General features: G+C 39.3%; 2 protein-coding genes across 12 annotated transcripts in view; one reads left to right on the forward strand and one right to left on the reverse strand.

Annotated features, from left to right (window-relative positions):
• Positions 1-21,639, reverse strand: part of LDB2 (LIM domain binding 2) — a 397,279-nt gene that overhangs the window by 225,726 nt on the left and 149,914 nt on the right. The gene's annotated exons all lie outside the window — the stretch shown is intronic.
• LOC100978543 (tubulin-specific chaperone A-like) lies at positions 10,647-21,456 on the forward strand. The gene is made up of 3 exons (XM_034958344.3): positions 10,647-10,685; positions 17,697-19,370; positions 20,343-21,456. Exon 3 carries the CDS (start codon positions 20,934-20,936, stop codon positions 21,258-21,260), a length of 327 nt encoding a protein of 108 aa, XP_034814235.1. The 5' UTR covers positions 10,647-10,685; positions 17,697-19,370; positions 20,343-20,933; the 3' UTR covers positions 21,261-21,456.

Consider the following 21,639-nt stretch of genomic DNA (forward strand, 5'->3'; position numbering starts at 1 on the left):
TTTATCTAGCATCCCACTCTTTCTGTCCTACCATTAAAACCTCTAATTTCTGAAGTTTGATTAAGTCTTCATTTTTCATTTCTTTGTTTTGCTTTTTTAAGATGGAGGCAAGTTCTATTCAGTTAAATGAATTGACATATAATAATGAAATGTTAATGTGGGAAGGAGCATAGGTCATTATCTAGCCCAAGTTTTACAGATAAATAAACTGAAGGAAGCTCAGGAAGGTTTACAGTCTAACCATTCTCAAGGCTCCATGGGAGCAGCCATTTAAAAATGGAGCCAAGGTTTTCCGACTCATCTTACTACAATTTGCTGGAGATCTGAACAAAGATTTACTATGGGGGAACTGGAGGAATTTCTAGAAGTTGCATTTGTTACTTAATTTTGCATATAAAAGTGAGGATGCTTAAAGAAAAAGTAAGGAGGTGGCACAGGGCAGGGTGTGGAAAGAAGGATAAGAAGCATGGTATCAGATAGTAAAAGAAGGGATAAACAATAAAATTTACTTGAAAAGAAAAGCTGTAGAAAAGCTTGGGGAGGGAAGAGTAAATCCTTCATGCAACAAGAAGATCTCTTAAATGAGGAGCTGTCCCTCAAGAGGCTCAAAGATGTCAGCTTGCCCAGAAACTGTGCATTTTAATATATCAGAGTAAAGTGAAAGAAATAGAAATAGAGAGATGAGATAGCTAGATTAGCTAGCTAGATGGATGGATAGATAATTAAACAGTACAGTATAGTATCAAGTATCAGGCAGAGCATTAATATTAACTCCAAATATTTTTTAAGTACTTCAAACCTAGGGAGGCAAAAAGGATTATTTTTTGCTTATATAAACATATTAATTACAGAAATAGTGATTGTATTTACAATTTAAGCTTCATTATCACATGGCACAGAAACTCACACAGTAACTCACACAATGCATCTATTCTTTATATTGGGGTAATTTTTCTAGCCAACTGCAACATGAAAATATTCTGGTACATCAGGCTTGATAGATGATCTAGAGCATCCTCTTTCTGAGGGCAGGATCATATCACGTATATCTTTCTATCCTTCAAGGAGCACAGCAAAGGACTTGTGTGAGACGATGGCACAATAAATGTTGGTTAAAAGGCTAAATAACACACAGTAATAATCTCACTAAAAATAAAATAGAGAAGTAAAAGTTTCTAAAATGAGGCTCCACAAGACTTTTTGCCCAGGCAGCTTGCATGCAAATAAAGTGCTAAACCCTGTCAAGAAATTAAAGCCACATTTAAAAATCAAATGAGATCCCTTTTTTATTGGAAGGACTTGGGTATAGATCTATGGTCTGCTAATGCATGAAAGACGGTTCATGTCATTACCAGCCAGATCCTGAAAATATGGATGACAAGCTCCTGAATTACACAGAAAAAGGCAAGTCTTTGCCTCGCAGAAAACTTGAGTGCTTCCCTCTTTCTTAATTGTATTGCAGATTATTTCAGACTTCAAAACAAACTTCATCATTTTTCACTTTAAAAACAAAAACACAAACCCTCCAGCCCTTTCTCCTCATGCTGTGAATGACGCTTGTCATTTTAAAAAAGCCTTTATAAGCTCAGCCTTTATTCATCCTATTATTTATCATAAGGCTACACTATTTAAGGGTAACGCACATTTGCTTACAGGGGATTGGCCACGGTAACAGCTGGGCCACGTGAAATTCAGTCGGAAATTCACATTTAAAACTTAGATTTTTCTCTTTGAATGGCAACTGAAAAGAAAAAAAAGTACAAAACACACCGGCTCAGCCAGAGAGCAGGAGAGGGAGGAGGGGAATTAACAAATCTTTGAAAAATAGAGCTGCATAATCTGCTATATTTCAGGCCGCTTTTATCCTCCAAATCCCCCATCTTTGTTTAAGCTACAAACAGACTCTATAAAAATCAGCTCACTGGCCTCCTCCTATTATACACCTCCCTGCACAAATCAAATGAAGCTTTGGCTGAAAAGCTGATAAAGAAAAAATACACCGACACATGAGCAAGCTGATGTATTTTAAAAGTGGTTATCATTTCTGATCCTTTCCTTTCTCTCCAGGGAATAGATCGTCTTTCTAAGGAGCACACAAAACTCTGGCACTGAGCACACTTCACCCCTTGCATTTGTTTTGATTAGGGATTTTCTAAAATAACGACCGCATGAAGTGTTCCATCATTAGCATTGATTTTTAACACCTTGGGTGTGAGTCGTTGTCGTGTAACTGTTTAATATTAGGGCATAACCAAGACCCCCTCCTATTATTTGCTCTCACCATACAGTTTTTCCCTAGGAAACATATTTTTCTCATGCTAAAAACAACAGGCTCTGCATTATCCAGATACTTCAGGTCTGTTCTATTCTATTCTGTTTTCATTTCTGTTGTTTGTAATAAATTCTAGATTCTGGCCTGCAACGTCAGAAAGTAATACATCCTTCTTAGCCCTTTTGTCTTAGCTTTTCTCGTGATTTCTGGCATAATAGGGGGATCTTGAGATTCCCAGAGTCCATCCCTTTTGTAGCTCTGTTCAGCCAGCTGCCAGCCCAAATATGAGTATTACTTTTACACAATCCCATAGCACCAGGAATTTTGCTTCACAGTCATTATCATAGTCACGACTTTGTATTGTCTGGTCTTTGATTAATACCTGTCTCACCTGTACACTCTAAATTCCACAGGGCAGATCTTGTTCTTAATCTCTCAATCTTCCATGTCCAGCTCAGTGAGTCAATTAGGCATGATAAAGACTCAAAAACTATATTGCTTACCAGATTACAGATTTTTAAAAAATAATATTACCTAAAATTTGCAGAGTATATGCTACAAACCAAGCACTTCCCCTACATCATCTCATTTATTCCTCCCCCAATCTCTATAAGGTGGCAACTAGTGTCTCCATTCTATTTTATCCATGAGAAATGGAGGCTTAGAGAGCTAAAGTCACTTGCCCAGTTAGGAAAGCATGGGACGGAATCAGGTCATAAGCTCACAGACTTGTGCTGAGTTAGGAGCACAGGGGCTGACCCAATAGTTTCATCTTCTCTCATAGCTGCTTCCCACACTGGGCCAAGACCATCAGAATAAGACCTATTCGTTGTCATGACACCTGGTGCCATTTACCAAGCTCCTACACCCTACTTCTGAGACATTCTGCCTAACACATACAACAATCCTGTTCCATTAAATATTATTCTTATCCCCCTTGACTGTCAAGAATCTTGCTACTTAGAGTTCAAGTTACTTCCCCCAGGCATTATGGCAAGGGAAAAACAGAGTTAGGACAAAGCTTTCCCACACTTTCCTCAAGGGACTTACCACTGGAGACAGAAAAAGCAGGAAGAAAACAAATAAACGAACTGCTCTTGACCACCAAAAAGAATCAGACCTAGGGGAAGGATGTACATAGGAGAAAGAAGGAGTCAATGACAATGGTGTGCTGGCTGCACAGGTAGAACTCAGGGAGGTAGTTGTTAGAACTGGAATGGAATGGAATGAAATGGGCTGGAGTGGACTGGACTGGAATGAAATGGATTGGATTGGATTGAAATTAAAACACACAGCCAACTTCCCACTTTGTACAAACTTATTCCGAAATATGGGTTCACTTATTGCTATGAACTGAATTGTGTCCTTCAGAATTCGTATGTTGAAGCTCCAACCCTTGATGTGATGGTATTTGGAAACGGGGCCTTTGGGATGTTAGAAGAGGCCATGTGATGTTAGATGAGTCCCACCTGATGGATCAGTACCCTTATAAGGGACCCAGACAGCATGCACGTGTGTGTGTGCTCTCTTGCGTTCTCCCTCTCTCTCTGCACACATGCACAAAGACACAAGTCAAGTGAGCAAGCCAAGATGGAAGGCAGAAACAGAGCCCTCAACAGGAATTGAATTAGCCAGAATTTTGATCTTGACTTTCCAGCCTTCAACACTGAGAAAATAAATGTCTATTGTTTAAGCCACCTAGTATACGAAATTTTATTATGGCGGCCCAAGCTGTCTAAGACACTTGTAATTTCCTGAAAGGTCATAGAGACCTCCTCAGCCTGCTTTAGTCTCCACATCCCTTGGTCTGGCCAAGGCTGTCTTCAGCTGGTAACATTTGGTGAGAATTTTTTCGCTCATCTAGGTCTATGTGCTTCCCTTTTCAAGCAGTAACTACAAAAAGGCAAACCAATGTAAATCCAAAGATATCTGAGGCAAATCCACCACCTCTGAAAAAAACCCATCCAGTTCCTTGCCAGCTGTGGGTGAAATTCTAAGAATGTCCCAACAGGAATTCAGAGGCCTTGCCTTGAAAAGTAGATCCTTTCCTTCAAAGCAGCTTAGTGTAAACAATTTAACCTATCAATCTCAAGTTGCTTAGATTCTAATCTGTTTTATTATGGATTTGAACCTGCTGCACAGAGAAAAGGACAGTCCCCCTCCCTAATGAACTGTTGTTTCAAGACACCCGGCTTTATGATTTTCACACCCCACCCTCAGCCTTGCCTTTTCAAAGAGGCTTGGGACTTGGTTGGAGCTTTCTTTCATTAATGCAAATACAATTATTAGTTATGCATTTCAATACACCCTAAAATGGTAAAGGACAATGCTCCAGCACTCACAATAACAATGCATTCCTTTTCATCCCCTGCAGAGCTCCAAATGTTACTTCATTAGTGTGGATTTGATCACAATGCTCTTTGCCACCATAGCTTCACTTTTGGAGCCCAAGGAAGCTGCAAATGCTATATAATGTATGATTATTAACTTATATCGAACAAATCACAGTGGCTCAGTCTACTGTTTTTCTACTAATTCAATTCCTCATTAATAACCCTGATTATTATGCAAGGATAGAATAGGATTTTATAGTACAGATAGCCTGAAATTGCCATGGCAAACTCATTACCATCCACAGCTATAGTTCTATATAGAAGTCAAATTGGAAAACGAGAGAAACTGCCTAATACAGAAAGTTTTATTTTGATGAGAGATAGCTGAGATGATTTCTCATCTGTTTGGACAAACAAACATGTACATCTGAAGGATCGGCTGTTAGGGACCAAGAAGAGGGAAAAAAAATTGTGGGAGGCATTCTTTTCTGAAAAGAGTTTTGGCAACAAAGTGAAGCCAATGTAAGTTAAAAATGAACACTCTACACTTAGAAAACCAAATTATGCAAATCCACCCACTTCCTACCTAGCTACTGTTTCTCTGCATCGGCTGACTCTTTAAGGTCAGGGGAAAGGCATAGGGATGTTCACAACCTGCTGGGCCAGCTGCTAAGGTTACACACTCAAATCACAATTGGGAGAACTAGCCTTGACTGGAACCAGATACACGTTTTTATAAACCACCAGAACAAAAAGAATAAAGCTGTGAAGTAGAACAAGCTCCGCACTCAGGCGCCTTCTTACTTAGGCTAAGTGTTCAGATCAAATAGCAACAAAATCAGGTGAGGCTGCCTTCTACCTTGATGAAGCCTACTTTTCTACCTCTAATTATAATGCAAGATAGGAATAAATAAGATCCAACCTAGCCACTCATGATTATAAGGTGAATTGGAGTCATTTAAAATTTAACCCTGGAGAAGATGCTGTGAGCAGGATAATTGGAATAAATTTGAACAGATACCCAATGATTAAGAATTTGGAAAAAAAAAAAAGTTGGGGGGCTCTTGAGGGCTAGTATCCAGCTGGAATGGTTGTCTTGACCTCTGATTCCTGATTTGGTCTGAAAGTTCTTGACCAAAAAGTGTGCACAAATACAGCCTAGAAATTGGCCTGTGAATCAGGATCTGGCTGCTGACATAGCAGGCAAGGGACTCTGGGTTACAAAACCAAACATCTACAACTTGGGGGTTCATGTCTGTGCCTCAAAGGGAAGCTACAGGGATATCACAAAATAAAGAGAAAGCCTTGGGGAAATAGCAGCCCTGGGTAAAAAGTCTTCGTGTGGCACCAGCGAATTCAGGTTTGCTCCCTTTCCAGCAATCCCCTGATAGGCTGAGCACAGCCTTGTGATACGGCAGGGATGTGGGAGTACCACTTTCTGATGTGACGCCTTTCCCCGTCTCAACGACTGTACACAAACCACCCTAGTCATCAAGGCAATAATTAACTTCATTTTGATGTTGCCTAATTACCATGTTTACTTTTCACACTATCATCACATATTGGCTTATTTTTAAAAATATTGTTATTAGTGGTAACAGATATAATAAATAAAATCTGAATACTTGGGAGAGACGGAGCTGCAGGAGACAATGCCTATTTTTAGAGAGGCAGCCTGGCATAGGGAAAAGAGAACAGTTTGTATTCAACAATAAAATCTGAGCTCAAATTTTGACTTGGCCATCATTTTCTCATCTGATAAATAAGAATAATGATACTCACCTTTTAAAGTTGTTGGCTGGATTAAATAAGATGCTTTGTGTAATATTCTTAACCTAGTTTGCAGCACATAGCAGGTTCTCCTTAAATGGCAACTGTAGTGACAGTGATGATGGCTAATAAAAAAATGGCTAGTTAAGTCAGTTTTTGGAGCAAGGTGTTTGAAAACCCACTCACTGTGGTAATGCATCCAACAACTATGTATTTAATCCTGTTGATTAAGTAAATGAGCAAATGAAAGAACGAATAAATGAATGAATGAATGGAAATGATTTAAGGAACATGCCAACTTTACTAATCACTAGGAATTTCAGAAGTGGAATCTCTGTTCCCTGGAACGGTGCCTGGTACCCAGAATTTGTTGTCATGAATGAAATGAGACTTCATTAAAACAAAAAAAGGTTCTCCAACAAACATAGTTGCACTGCTGATCCCTATTTCCTGGCTTTCACCTTCCCCCATTTCCCTTCCATCCAGAGTCCTTCCAACCCTCTGAAGCACCCTCTTCCCTTCCTCTGCCCCAGCCCCCTGGCCGAGGCCCTGTCTTGCCCATGATTTCTCACCAAAGATGAGGAAGAGCTGCTGCTGCTTCCCAACTTCTTGTTTTCTTTTTTTTTTTTTGAGATGGAGTTTTGCTCTCGTTGCCCAGGCTGGACTGCAGTGGCACAATCTCGGCTCACTGCAACCTCCGCCTCCTGGGTTCAAGCGATTCTCCTGCCTCAGCCTCCAGAGTAGCTGGGACAACAGGCGCCCACCACCATGCCTGGCTAATTTTTGTATCTTTAGTAAAGACGGGGTTTCACTATGTTGGCCAGGCTGGTCTCGAACTCCTGACCTCAGGTGATCCACCCACCTCTGCCTCCCAAAGTGCTGGGATTACAGGCGTGAGCAACCAGACCTGGCCAGCTGCTTCCCATCTTCTAAGGGCTCGGGTTGTGAAATGCCATCACATGGGTACAAAAGAAAGAAAACAGTCATCATTCCTCCATGACAGTGTTTGACGCTGAGGGTAATGATGAATGATGTATGTAGTGCGGACATCAAATTATGAGTGCCTGTCCACATTGGGGCCTCCTGCCGCTCGCGTTTCACATCAGTCTCCCCAATGCTGCCCGCAGTCCCCTGATGTGGTGGGAGACAGGAAGGGAGATGGAAGCATCCCAGAGAATCTGTAAGAAGAGAGGCTCAAACCACTTGTCCAAATGAAGAGTTGCTTTCTCCCTGGGGCAGGCTGCGTTCTCCTCCCTTCTGCTTGTCTGTTTTCAAATCAATGACTATATAAATAAATGAGTAAGAAAAAATAAATCTTTCTTAAAGAAAAAAATCCACATTTTAATGTGTAGTTAGTGCCCACTGTGGGAGATGGGGCTTAACTTCTGCCCTCCCATGCAGGTGGCTAGATTTAGTGACTGGCATCCAATGAATAGAGTCAATGAATATTCATTTCAATAAATGGAGAACGGACAGAAAAAAAAACAGCAATTCTACAGGAGAGAAACCTGGCAAACACTACCTTAACCGAGAGATGAAAGTTAACATCACCAGCGATGGCATGTGGATATCATGTGACAAAAGGGTATCTCACCTCTGGTATATTGTTTCAAAACCTACAACCTCAGTGTAATCACAAGTCTAATCATAAGAAAAACTATGAAAGCTATACATTCAGATTAGTAAGCACTACAGGATATTTGCCTGAACAGTACTTTTCAAGATGGATGAGATAGTGAAAAATAAAGACTGAGAAACTGTCATAGACCGGAAGTCGCTGTTGGAGATGTGATAGTCAATGCAATGTGGTACCCTGGATGGAAAAACTGGTGAAATCCAAGGAAAGTGTGGAGTTTAATTAATTAAAAAGAGAGAGAAAGACAGAAGAGCAATTATCCAGGGAGCTGGACTTATAGATGCCACAGTGTCTGGGCAGCAGCCTATGAGTACCCAGCAGCACCAGCCATCACTGGCCAGCCCAGCCTGGTGCTTTTCCTCCTACACTCCTTCCCACCTCCAGCTCTCTCATGCTCCTGAAGCTCAGCTCTGGGCAAGAAGGGTCCTCTCTCCACATTCTCTATCTGCCTCCTTTGGATCACAGGCACATGTACCCTGGACTTCAACTCACCTGCTACATTCACCTGCATGCCTTTACTTCTAAACCCTCCTTCACTCCCAGAGGATTACCAAAACAAAGTCAATGAAACGTCTTCCCAAATAGGGAAATTAGACTCAACACACAACACTCCTGAGTTTCTGTCCCCAAAAAGCAAGAATCCAATCTTTACATTGTCTATTTGCCTGTATTTTTAAAAAGGCTGTTTCTGCCTCCAACTTAGACTCTTTTGTCTAATACCTAATCTAATGTAACATTTCGGGAGCACTTTGAATTATGCAAATGTGACACTGAACAGGAGGGGATGTTAATGGCTTTAGTAGAAAACAATGGAGAAACATATTAAATTTAGTACAGGAAATCCAGGGTTCAAACCCTGCCCTTGTCACACAAGTGGTTGTGTGGGCGAGTCGCAGAATCTTCTTGAACACATGATATCAAACTGTGCAGGTTTGGAAATATAATCTATATCATACCTTCAAATTCTTGGGTGTTGACAGTCTATTTTTCAATTTATTTAAAAATAAATCTAGAATTTGACTTCTTTTGTTTATAGGAGGTAACATAAAATGTGACAGAAATTCATATCAACAGGGACCTCTTCATAAAAAGATTTAATACCAAACATTTAAATTAATAATGTTTTTAAAACCCTAACCAGAAACACAAAAATTGTTAAGTGTCTTCCCTGAGGTATTAGTTCTGATTAAATCCCCCAAAATCAAAATAACAAAAAAACTATTCATAAATTTATGCTTGGAATTAGTTTTAAACATAAATGTTAAAAAGATATAGATATTTTGTATAAGTAAGTAAACAGTGAGTGAGACCAGAAAGTTAAAATGTATTTTTTTTTGTAACAATAACTGCTGCTGCTAAGAGTAAAGTGGACTTTCTTATGTATTGCTGGTAGGAGTTTAAATTGATACCAATTTTAAGAATCAAAATTTGACCATGTCTATTAAAAATCTTTAAATGTAAAACCTATATTTTATTTATGTTTCTTCACTTATTTAATTTTATTTATTTATTTTTGAGACAGGATCTGGCTCTATTGCCCGGGCTGAAGTGCCGTGGTGTGATCATAGCTCACTGCAGCCTCAAGCTCCTGGGCTCAAGCAATCCTCCCACCTCAGCTTCCTGAGTAGCTGAGGCTATAGGCATCAGCCCCCACTCCTGTCTTAAAACAGTAATTTAAATTTTTATTTCAACTTAGCATTTTTTCTTTTGTGAATTTATTCTAATAAAGAAAATTCGATGTGTACACAAAAAATTAATGACAGGATGTTCATTAAGGCAAAATTAACTATAGTATAAAAAACTAAGGCAAATAATATTCAATGACAGGAAGTACATTAATTAGATGAAGCTAATTCATAAAACAGAACATTTCAGAGGCATTAAAAGGAACATAAAAGAAAATTTTATGACAAAAAGGTGGTTGTTATATATTGAGCAAAGATGAAGACATGTTGCACAGTGCATGCAGAATGTTTCTGATTCTGTAAAGAAAACATATAAACTTGGAAAACAAAGAAAAATCAGAAGGGTATAAACAAAAATGTTGAATGATTTGTCTCTGAACTATGCAATTATGGATAATTTTTACTATCCTTCTTTCTTTTGTTTTTCTGTGTTTTAAGAATTATCTTCAATGAACATATATATGTCCCTTGCATTTCTTCTCCAACAATTTCTATTTCTCAATGGAGGGACTTTAGAATAAGGACTTATCTGATTCCAAATGACTGGAACTAGTTGTCTACAGCTATTATTGAGTTAATATAATACCTGTCTATAGGTGTTATTGAATTTAATAGTCATTTATGTGAGTTTGCTCTAATCCCAAATCACATTCTGTTTAGTAAATAAAGTGACAGGTATAGAAGCATCTATGTAAAAGCACATGATTTAGGAGATCTATTTAGAATATCCAACCAAAGGTATCAACACCTGATGTGGTCAGTAGTTTGGGAGGAACCTAAAAATGGGACGTCTCAAGTAGGATTTCAGTAAAACAAAATTTAGAAACATCACAAGCCCTGTTATTGGATACACCGCTGCTCCTCACCCACCTCCCCAACACCAAAAGGGATTGCACAACTTTGTCACCCTGAGACTCAAATAATGAAGAGTATTTTCTTTTATAGGAAGAAGAAGGAAACAGAGAAACAGGAAGAGGAGGAGGAGGAAGGTGAGGAGAAAATCAATTAATGATAAAACATACAAGGAGCTTTGAACTCTGGAAATTATTTTTCTATAGCCTTCACATGAGGCCAACCACAGACTAAAAGCTATCGCTTAGCCTTTACAACTTTTGAAAGTTAACCCTTCGGTACATAAAATTAATTTTTACTTTGCTATACAAAATCCAGATTTATGTATGTTAAATGTGAAGAGACACTTTTGCTTTCACATTTTCTATGAAGACTCTTAAGGCTACCAGAGGCATCCACAGAGGGAAGTGAAAATCTGGTTCACATGTATTAAGTACAAGGAGACAGAGAACATTTGGCAAATTAATGAACAAATGTTAGCAGTGTTAAGTGTAGAATGAATGAATATGCGAATGGATGAAATAACATTTGCAGTCCCATATTGAATAAATTCTTATCAGGGATTGTTTACTCATACTTTATGCAAATCTTCTGAATTCAGGCTGGCTGATATTTCTAGTAATTTGGGGTCCTTTGATGAGAGGGGCAGTTTAAAACTCTGGGCCCAATTCTTCTAACTTGGGAAACTCCCTATCATTCTGGAATATGCCTCAAAATCTTTGTGATAGAAGAAGAAAATAATTAGGAAAGAAAGAGAGAGAGAAACTGAGAGAGATTGAAAGAGAAGGCTTTTTCCAATTCTTCCAGATGAAACTTTCAAGTGGGCTTCTCTTTAATTAAACCAATCTAAGGCACCCCCCAAATCATCTTCCTTTAAAATCTTGAATTTTGACCACCCTGTCAGTTTCTGAAACTCCTTCTGATGATATAAGTATTTAAAAATTTTTGGAGACAATTTTTGGAGGTGTGGACAGCAAGTAAAAAGCAAAAAAAGAAAGAAGGTTAAGTCATTATGATTTCAAAATATATTAAAGTAGGCCAGGAATGGTGGCTCATGACTGTAATCCCACCGCTTTGGGAGGCCGAGGCAGGCAGATCACTTGAGGTCAGGAGTTCAAAACCAACCTGGCCAAATGGTGAAATCCCATCTCTACTAAAAATACAAAAATTAGCCAGATGTGCTGGTGCATGCCTGTAGTCCCAGCCACTTAAGCGGCTGAGGCATAAGAATCACTTGAACCCGGGAGGCAGAGGTTACAATGAGCCAAGATCATACCACTGCACTCCAGCCTCGGTGACAGAGGGGAAAAAAAAAAAAAAAAAAAAAAATATATATATATATATATATATATATATATACACACACACATATATATACATACATATATATGTATAACTATTCTTAATGAAATAGATTGCATTTTATACCTGAATTTAGATGTTCATATTTTTAAAAATTATAATCGCAATATAAAAATATCAGTTCATTTGCTGGATTATATGAGGGTTTTTTTAAACATAAAATAAAGGTACCAAATATATTAAAGCAACTATTTTTAATGAAATACATTGCCTTTCACACCTGAATTCAGATGTTCATACTTTTAAAATTTATAATCACAACATAAAAGTATCTGTTCATTTGCTGAGTTACATGAGGGAGGTTTTTTTAACATAAAATAAAGGAATCATACAATCACATGGTACAATTAATATGATTAATGGAAGAAAAACAAAAATTAAACTTGGAATTGGAGATGGGAAACAGTCACCAGATATTTGACTGTGAGAGCTCCATAAATATTCCTTGGTTTTGTCTTTTTAGCACTAAACTGTGACATCTCCCATTTGAAAGAAATCAGCTTTGTTTTCAATGCTAAGAGACAGTTTCCATCATTTTTTCTTCTGGCACACACTCGGCTGTTTAAACTCTTCTTTTGTCTTTTTGCATTCAGTTATATTCCTGGCACATACTGCCCTAAACAGGCCACATGCGAGCCTTGGAGGTTTATAGGTGTCTATCACGATGCATCCTCTGTAACAGTTGCTTAGCTACATCGCACATCTTTTGTTCTTTGCCCATGGATCTATCCCACCAGGCCTCCAATCGTGCGAGCTGTTCTTTTGATTGTCCCTCCATATCCTTTGCCCTTCCTGCTGCTAAAAGCAGCATGGCAGGTACTACCTCATGAACTTTCTGCATCGGTTTCATTTTTGTCTCATGCTAATGTGATACTTGTCTAATAGAACTCATGGACTTCTGGGACATAACCACTTATGCTTCTCTCTTCCATTGGAGAACTGTGTTCAGGATGAGATCTAATTCATGTATATGAACATACATTTTTCTTCTATACTAAGTGACAATTATTCTGTCTGTCTTGATGCCTTACTCTATTGCACAGGCATATTTTCATTCATAGTTTGACAAGCTTTTCAGCCCTAATAATTACTTGGAATATCTCTTTAATGCAATGCGTGTATTTTACTTATAATAGAAAAAATCTTATCCTCCTTTTAAATACAACTTTCAGTAAGGAGACCAAAATGCAAAGCACAACTCAGAAGTGTATGGCTAGGAAAGACTCTCTCAATCAGTAATGCAACTTGTGGACATAAATCTAGCCTGTGAAAAAAAATGCATTCACTTTCTCAAGTAATAGCATCAAAGATGTAATTTGATAATTGAGTGTAGTTATAATTGAGTTTTTCAAATTCTGCTTTGCTTCTGATTTGTATACACAGAATTCTGGGATGTTTGTCAGCTCCAGGGATGGTGAGCTCTGCCTGTCATTCTGGGGCAGATCGTCGCATTTTGGAAAACTGTTGTTTTGAAAGATCTTCCTTTTAAAGCACTACAGTTTGTCAACATGTGACTTCTATCATTTCCAACTAGTTGTGATATATTCATTCAACAAATATCATTCACTAGCAAGTATAGTGCCAGGTGAAATATCAGATATTGGAGATTAAGGGGTGAAAAGGCTGCGATTACTGTCCAAGGACATCTCCAGAGAGGTCCCAGCTGAGCACATATAAACAGATGACCACGCGCTATGAAAGCTGTAACATAACAGATATGTGTGCCACATGTCACTGGCACAGACAGAAGGGACAATTAATCCTCCAGAGGGAACTAGGGAATGAGGTGGGCTGTGATGCATAAGAACCTGTAGATCAGGAAAACACAAGACAGGAGTCCAGTCAGATCCAGTCTATCCCAAATCTACAGTCTCTTCACTCTGTCAGCTCAACAGATATATGCAAACACTCCAAGATGTATTTCTTTACTTAGGTTTTTTTCATCCTTTATTATAACTTCTCAGAGAGGTTTAGCTTGACTCCCCTCTACACACCCCATGCCAACTTTCACTGCTGCCCCCTGGAGAGATTGGTTAAAGCATCACATATAGTTTGCTCAAAGCACTTATCAAAACTAAAATTCATTAATAATTAGTGTAAGCTTTACTTTATAAGCTCCTTATTCTGCAAGAATTTAAAGTCTAAATTATCTATGATCTAGAATCTATATTATAAACCTTATGAGGTCAGGGGCCCTTGCTATCTTGTTTAATGGATCCCCAGAGGAAAAGTAGATTGAGCAACACAGCAGGAACATGGTATGTATTAGCTGAATGAACACATGAATGAATCCATGCACCATTTCTTTTTTTCTTTTTTCTTTCTTTCTTTCTTTTCTTTTCTTTTTCTTTTTTTTTTTTTTTGAGAGAGTCTCACTCTGTTGCCAGGCTGGAGTTCAGTGGCACAATCTCGGCTCACTGCAACCTCCGTCTTTCCGGTTCAAGCAATTCTCCTGCCTCAGCCTCCCAAGTAGCAGGGACTACAGCCATGTGCCACCACACCCAATTAATTTTTGTGTTTTTATTAGAGACGGGGCTTCACCATGTTGGCCAGGATGGTCTTCAACTCCTGACCTTGTGAGCCGCCCACCTTGGCCTCCCAAAGTGCTGGGATTACAGGCCTTAGCCACCGCACCCAGCCAACACATTTCTTATACAACATGGTTTTGAGTTATTTTACCTACAACCAACTCCAGCTGGTTTAATGTGTAGCTTACAGAATTGAACCCACTTTTTTCAGACTTGTCTACCTTTTCTAAAAGGGAGAAAGGCATTTTACAAGACACAGAAGCCCCTAAGTTTGGAATTCTCTGTCAGAAATGGTGGAGAAGAAAGACTTTTTCAAGGTCCTGAAGGGTGACTACGGTGATAGGATTCAACGCACCACATACAACAGACATGTGGCCAAATTCTCCTCTTGTTCATTAGCCAGTATATGAAAAAAGCAGAGGACGCTCATGGAATCAGGTATACCCAAGAGTGTCCCCATCACCTTTTCTATAGATTTCAATAGGTTCAAAACACAAGTCTCTTAAAAACCACAGAGTAGCAAGTTCTAGCCAACCAAAAGCATTCACCATTTTCCTGAAATACCTTCTTTGCCTCCCTTGGGATGTGCTTCTTCCACTCCATTTCTACCTCACTGCCCCTCGCCTCTATTTCTGCCTACTCAAATTATACTTATTGCCTCTGCCATGCCTCCCAACCCCTACAGCAGGAAATGACTTCTGTTTTCTGGCTTCACAGGGCAGTTTTCTCTTGTTTGAAGATGCTTATCAGGGCCAGGTGTGGTGGCTCACACCTGTAATCCCAGCACTTTGGGAGCACAAGGTGGGTGGATCACTTGAGGTCAGGAGTTCGAGACCAGCCTGGCCAACATGATGAAACCCCCATCTCTACTAAAATACAAAAATTAGCCAGGCATGGTGATGCAAGCCTGTAATCCCAGCTACTCAGGAGGCTGAGGCATGAGAATTGCTTGAACCCAGGAGGCGGAGGTTGCAGTGAGCCGGGATCGCACCACTGCACTCTAGCCTGGGCGATAGAGTGAGACTTCATCTCAAAAAATATGCTTGTCAGGATGTCTCATATTATAATATAATTATGTATATGCCTCATGCCCTGGTGGTAGAAAGAATTCTGAGTGGCCTGCAAGATTCCCACCCCTGGTATATGCACCCTGCATAATCCCTCTCCTTGATCATGAGTGGCTCTTGTTACTATGATGGGATATTATCCCATGACTCATTTTACAACTGCAATTAAAGTCCCTAATCAGATGACTTTGGGTGCATGAAAAGAGAGATTTTCCTGGGCAGGTCTGATATAATGAGGCAAGAACTTAATGTTGGAGAGGTGAAGGGAGAGGGATTCTCCTGCCTTAAAAAGACAAGCTGCTTGTTGTAGAGGGGACCCCCATGCCAGGGAGCAGTAGAAGACCTCCAGGGATGAAAGCAGCCCCCAGTTAATAGCCAGAAAAAAAAAACCAGAAACCTCCATCGTACCACTGCAAAAAAACAAATTCTGCCAACAAGCCTCAGCCCCAAATGACACCTCAGTTTCTGCCTTGTGAGACCCTAGGCAGAGCACCCAGCAACCTAGCCTGGACTCCTGATGCAGGTAAACTGTGAGATAATACATGTGTGTAATTTCGATTCACTAAGTTTTTGGTAATTTGATATTCTGCAATCGAAAACTAAAATACCTATCAAATAGATTGTCTCCAATTTTTTACACATCACTAAAATCAAGGCAGTTAATGACACTTCCCCCTATACTTGGCTCTAAAATATTTTGAAGATGACTCAAAGAACAAAATATGATATGTGGTCCTTGTAAACTAGGTTTCTTCTAGACTGTTTAAAATGAAAATGAGAGTATGGAACTTTTAGCAAGTTACTAATAAATAGACTCATGTGGTTGGTTGGTTTGTTTGTTTTAGACACAGTCTCGCTCTGTCACCCAGGCTGGAGTGCAGTGGCTGGATCTCGGCTCACTGAAACCTCTGCCTCCTGGGTTCAAGTGATTCTCGTGCCTCAGCCTCCCGAGTAATTGGGATTACAGGCACCCGCCATCATGCCCAGCTAATTTTTGTATTTTTAGTGGAAACAGGGTTTCACCATGTTGACCAGGCTGGTCTTGAACTCCTGACCTCAAGTGATCCACTCATCTCTGCCTCCCAAAGTTCTGGGATTACAGGTGTGAGCCACTGCACCTGGCCGAGTCACGTGATTTTTTTGTTTGTTTTTTGTTTTGAGACGGAGTCTCACTCTGTCGCCCAGGCTGGAGTGCAGTGGCTTGATCTTAGCTGACTGCAAGCTCCGCCTCCTGGGTTCACACTATTCTCCTGCCTCAGCCTCCCAAGTAGCTGGGACTACAGGCGCCCGCCACCACGCCCAGCTAATTTTTTTTGTATTTTTAATAGAGACGGGGTTTCACCGTGTTAGCCAGGATGGTCTCGATCTCCTGACCTCGTGATCTGCCCGCCTCGGCCTCCCAAAGGGCTGGGATTACAGGCGTGAGCCACCGCGCCCAGCCAAGTCACGTGTTTTATGAAGAATTAGGAAACATTAATTTGAATCCTGACTTTATTACCAGCTAGCTGGGTTGCCTTGAGCAAGTCAAAGCCAAGTCAATTTCTTGGTATGTTAGCTGTACATATAAATACAGATTATAATAGCTATTACTTATTGAAAAACTCCTGTGTATCAGGGATTGTATGTATGTTACTCACAAATACTATAATAACAGTGTCAGATAGACACTATTTTCATTATACAGATCAAAATGGTGAGGCTCAGAGAAATTAGGTGTAACATCCGAGGTCATATGGTAACTGCAGGACAGGGTCGTGATTTGAAGCCAAGCTTGTCTGACTCATAGGCCTGGGCTATTTGCCTTTAAAGTGAGGGGTTATGTAAGGCATTCTCTAATTGGGTCATCCTGGAAATACAGACTGAGTATGTGATTTCCACAGAACAAGGCAGGCAGAAGGCCCTCCTTCTCTACACCTCAGAGGTAAGTCAAATCTCAGTTCCTGTTGGTCCAAATGAATGCAGGCTGAGGCAATGGCAGAGACCCAGAGCCCAGGCGGGGAGACTGCAGGGATTTAAGAACTCGTTTACTTAGAACAGTGAAAAGGAAGTCAAGCGTGAACTTTCTGAGCTCCAAAGATATTCTCAGGGCCCATTTGCGAATAAGCATAAATCTTCAAATTTATCCAAAGTTTAGCAAATTCACAATGACAAATGTAACAGTTCCTCTAAATTGAAGTTCATCTCTTGGCAGTTTTGGAGGCTTGGAGAAAATGCCAGCAACAAGGACTTGGAAGGAAATAAATCTTTAGATTCCCTGAAAACACAGAGAGTTATTGTGGAAGACATATGGAGGACCCCATACTGCGTTAAGAAAGAAAATTTATAAATGTCAGCTTCATAGCAGCAATGTCGAAGGGATTTCAGCAATCCACACTTAACTACAATAAGAAAAACAGGCTGCAGGTACACATTTGCCACAAAGAACTAATTATGCTTAACCTGTGCTCTTTCTGGGAGGAGCAAATGAGGAGAGAAGGAGGTAAGTGTCCAGGATCCAGAGTAAGAGATTAGAATTTTTTTTTAATCCAAACAGGTCATGTTTAAAGATTCTCTACTGTTGAAAAAAAAAAAAAGTTCTGAATTGTGGGATGGTAAAGGGTACACAGTATGGGCCTATATGGCAGAAGAGTTGAATTCTGCATCTTTGAAGGCCTCGCTTTTGTCGTCTCTTCAACACTAATGGTCAATCTGACACCTGCTCCCAGGTTTGTAGTGATGATGGAATGACACATGGTCACCAAGTAGTACTCAGCAAATATTGACCATGGGCCTTTCTCTATCACAGAAACAGGCACAGTGACTACAAAGGTGAATGACACACAGTCCTCACCCTCAGTAAGCTTACAGATGGTCCTGATTTATGAAAGCATTTCATAAACTGTAAAGCATTATTAGAATGTTTATCATTTTAACTTATTAACTAATCCAGTAAGTCATTATTGAACATATTTGAAAAACACCAAGAACCAACTACGTGTCTGACTCCATTTTTTTGGCAAATTATAATATCATAGCAAGAAGTACTTACGTGGGACTAAAAATTCAAATCTGTATCTGTCTCTTTTTAGCCAAAGCCACGGCTAATATTGGAGAGTCTTGATTTTTTTTTTCTTTTCCAAAGGGAAAAAGGTAATAAGTGAAACTGCAATTTTAAAAATGGGAAAATAGGTGGCTGGGTGCAGTGGATCATGCCTGTAATCCCAGCACTTTGGGAGGCCAAGGTGGGCCACTCACTGGAGGTCAGGAGTTTGAGACCAGCCTGGCCAACGTGGTGAAACCCCGTCTCTACTAAACATACAAAAATTAGCTGGGCATGGTGGCACGCGCCTGTAGTCCTGGATACTCAGGAGGCTGAGGCAGGAGAATCACTTGAGCCCGGGAGGTGGAGGTTGCAGTGAGTCTAGATTGTGCCACTGCATGCCAAGCTGGGCAACAGAGTGAGGCTCGGTCTCAATAAATAAATAATTAATTAAAAAAATGGGAAAATAGGAAGTGAAATGTAATCATATGCATTCCTAATTTCCAGGGAATGGGTCATCTTCTCCTCAGGGTTCTGAATGAAGATTGTGCCAATTAAAAGGTGCCCTGGTTGGCCACAAAGCCCAGAGCTAGAAATAGAAGGAACACAATGGAAACACCAGCTGTCAGAAGCTGCAGCAGGACCTCAAGAACGATGCTGCAAACATCTAATGAGAAATAGAAAACTTCTTACAAGTCCCATAACTAATGTCGATGAGACAATGCTGAAGACGAGCCTGAATTTAATAAATCTTTTAATATTTCCACAGCTGGGCCTGCTTACTCGGGGCTGGTGGACCATTTTCTTAAATAAGGCATGGCGCTGGTCTGACATTAGTTTAACAAGGTAATTATCAAGTGAAAAATAGCTGCTGCACTGCTGTGAACCTGAATAATAACTCTCATAATTACTGATTTTGGGCCTATCTTTTAAAAAAATAATAGAGCTCTAAGTACTAAAGCATTTTATAAGAAATACATTCCAGTACAGTGTCTAGAAGCATGGAGAACTATTAAGGATATAATTAGCAGTTTATTTACATAATCAGTCAAACACCGTTTATCATTTCTCTTATGGTCCTATTGAAGGAAAGCAAATAAGCATGAGAATTAAGTTATTTTATGCAGGCAAATTTGAAAAAGAGAATTATTATTAATTGTTTTAAAGCTTGAAGGTTGAACTTTCTAAATGCCTCAAGTGAACACTGAATAAGTATAGTTGAGTTTACCAAATGCTAGTACTTCTCATATATGACATGACAAACATTTCCAGAGGAAATTTTACACGGACAAATACATCTCTCAGCTAGCTAACTTTAATCTTTGGAATATTTTCAAAGCTTGAATTAATTCTGAAAACACAGACACAAATAATTATCCTTTACCTGAGAACCATCTCAGGTGGTTGATTTTTATCCGGAATATCGGAATATGAGAGTAACATGGAGTTACCATGTGTGTCTATGAGGAAATACCCTCCCAAGCATTACTGACTGGGACAAGCTCATAATTAGATTTTGAAAGAACTCTTCTTTTTTCATTGTTTTCAGTGTAACAACCTCATCCTGACATAGCAAATGATGCATTTTTCAAAGTAAAAAAAGACAAACAATCAAACTGCAAATAAGATTATTCAAAGGCAGGACTAAGTCAGACATAATGTATTTTTTAAGGAAAGTTTGTAAAAATAATGTAATATTGCTTTCGATAAAATGGAGAACAAATTTTGATGTGTAAGGGAGTGATGCTGCTGTGTTTCATTAAATGGGAGGGGCTTTATCACCAGGCTCCCAGGTGACCTTATGTCCTCCTTTTTCAGATCTTCAGAATGATAATTAGTGTCATCATTGTCAAGTTCAAGTTCTCCTGACTTGTTGAAAAGCCAAAAATACATATTGTGACAGGGAAGTTCCCATCAAAGAGTAGTAAGGAGAATACCAATTAGGAAAGGACAACTTCATAAAAATAAACAAGTATGGCATAATGGTTTGTGAAGCTGATTCTTCTGGAATGAATAATAAAAGCAAAATACATGAAGGCACCCAGTTCTGTAAGCTCCTGAATTCAAATACTCCAATATGATTACCTTGATTAAACAATAAATAAAACATACCCTGATGGGTAATTTTGTCATGGAGCCTCTACATTCTTAATGAAATCCATCTGAACATTGCTTAATACAGTCGTAGAAGAGTGCTAATTTGACCTGACTTCAACAAATGCTTTATTTTACCTCATCTGCATAAATAAGGTGTGTTCACAGTTCTAAAACATGACATGAATGTGAAGATTAAGCTACACATTGGATTGTGGGGGAGGATACCTGGATTTGGCTCACTCCACTAAACCAAAATATCACCAACCATTATTATCTAAAAGAAATACTGCTTCTCGCAGCGCTCGAGGGACCATGGCCGATCCTCGCGTGAGACAGATCAAGATCAAGACCGGCGTGGTGAAGCGGTTGGTCAAAGAAAAAGTGATGTATGAAAAAGAGGCAAAACAACAAGAAGAAAAGATTGAAAAAATGAGAGCTGAAGATGGTGAAAATTATGACATTAAAAAGCAGGCAGAGATCCTACAAGAATCCCGGATGATGATCCCAGATTGCCAGCGCAGGTTGGAAGCCGCATATTTGGATCTTCAACAGATACTAGAAAATGAAAAAGACTTGGAAGAAGCTGAGGAATATAAAGAAGCACGTTTAGTACTGGATTCAGTGAAGTTAGAAGCCTGAAACTTTTCTCGTATGGGGTGGTTTTTGCATTAAATCCTGGGGTCCATTTTACAATCCATTATTTTTGACCACTGCTATGTGTTCAAGTAGTATGAGAATGTGATTGTTTTTATCTGGTTACATATATATTTCTTTGTCTAATTTAATATGTCAAATAAATGAGTTCATCTAATAAAAAAAAAGAAAAGAAAAGAAATACTGCACACATCTCAGCTGAACACTGATTTTTCCAAATGCTTTACGTTTAAAAAATAGTAATAATGTAGCGTTTGGAAATAATGTGTAAAAATAGAGTGTGAAGCATTATTAGGAACAGATTTATAAACAGAGGCAGAGGGTATCTACATGAAAAAACATGGCTAAGCTCTGCTAATAATCA

Source organism: Pan paniscus, chromosome 3 (assembly GCF_029289425.2).
Source record: "Pan paniscus chromosome 3, NHGRI_mPanPan1-v2.0_pri, whole genome shotgun sequence".
In the NCBI taxonomy this organism is placed as follows: domain Eukaryota; kingdom Metazoa; phylum Chordata; class Mammalia; order Primates; family Hominidae; genus Pan; species Pan paniscus.

Coding starts and splice junctions, on each gene's coding strand:
- LOC100978543 (XM_034958344.3), top strand. CDS start 20,934: ATGGCCGATCCTCGCGTGAGACAGATCAAGATCAAGACCGGCGTGGTG.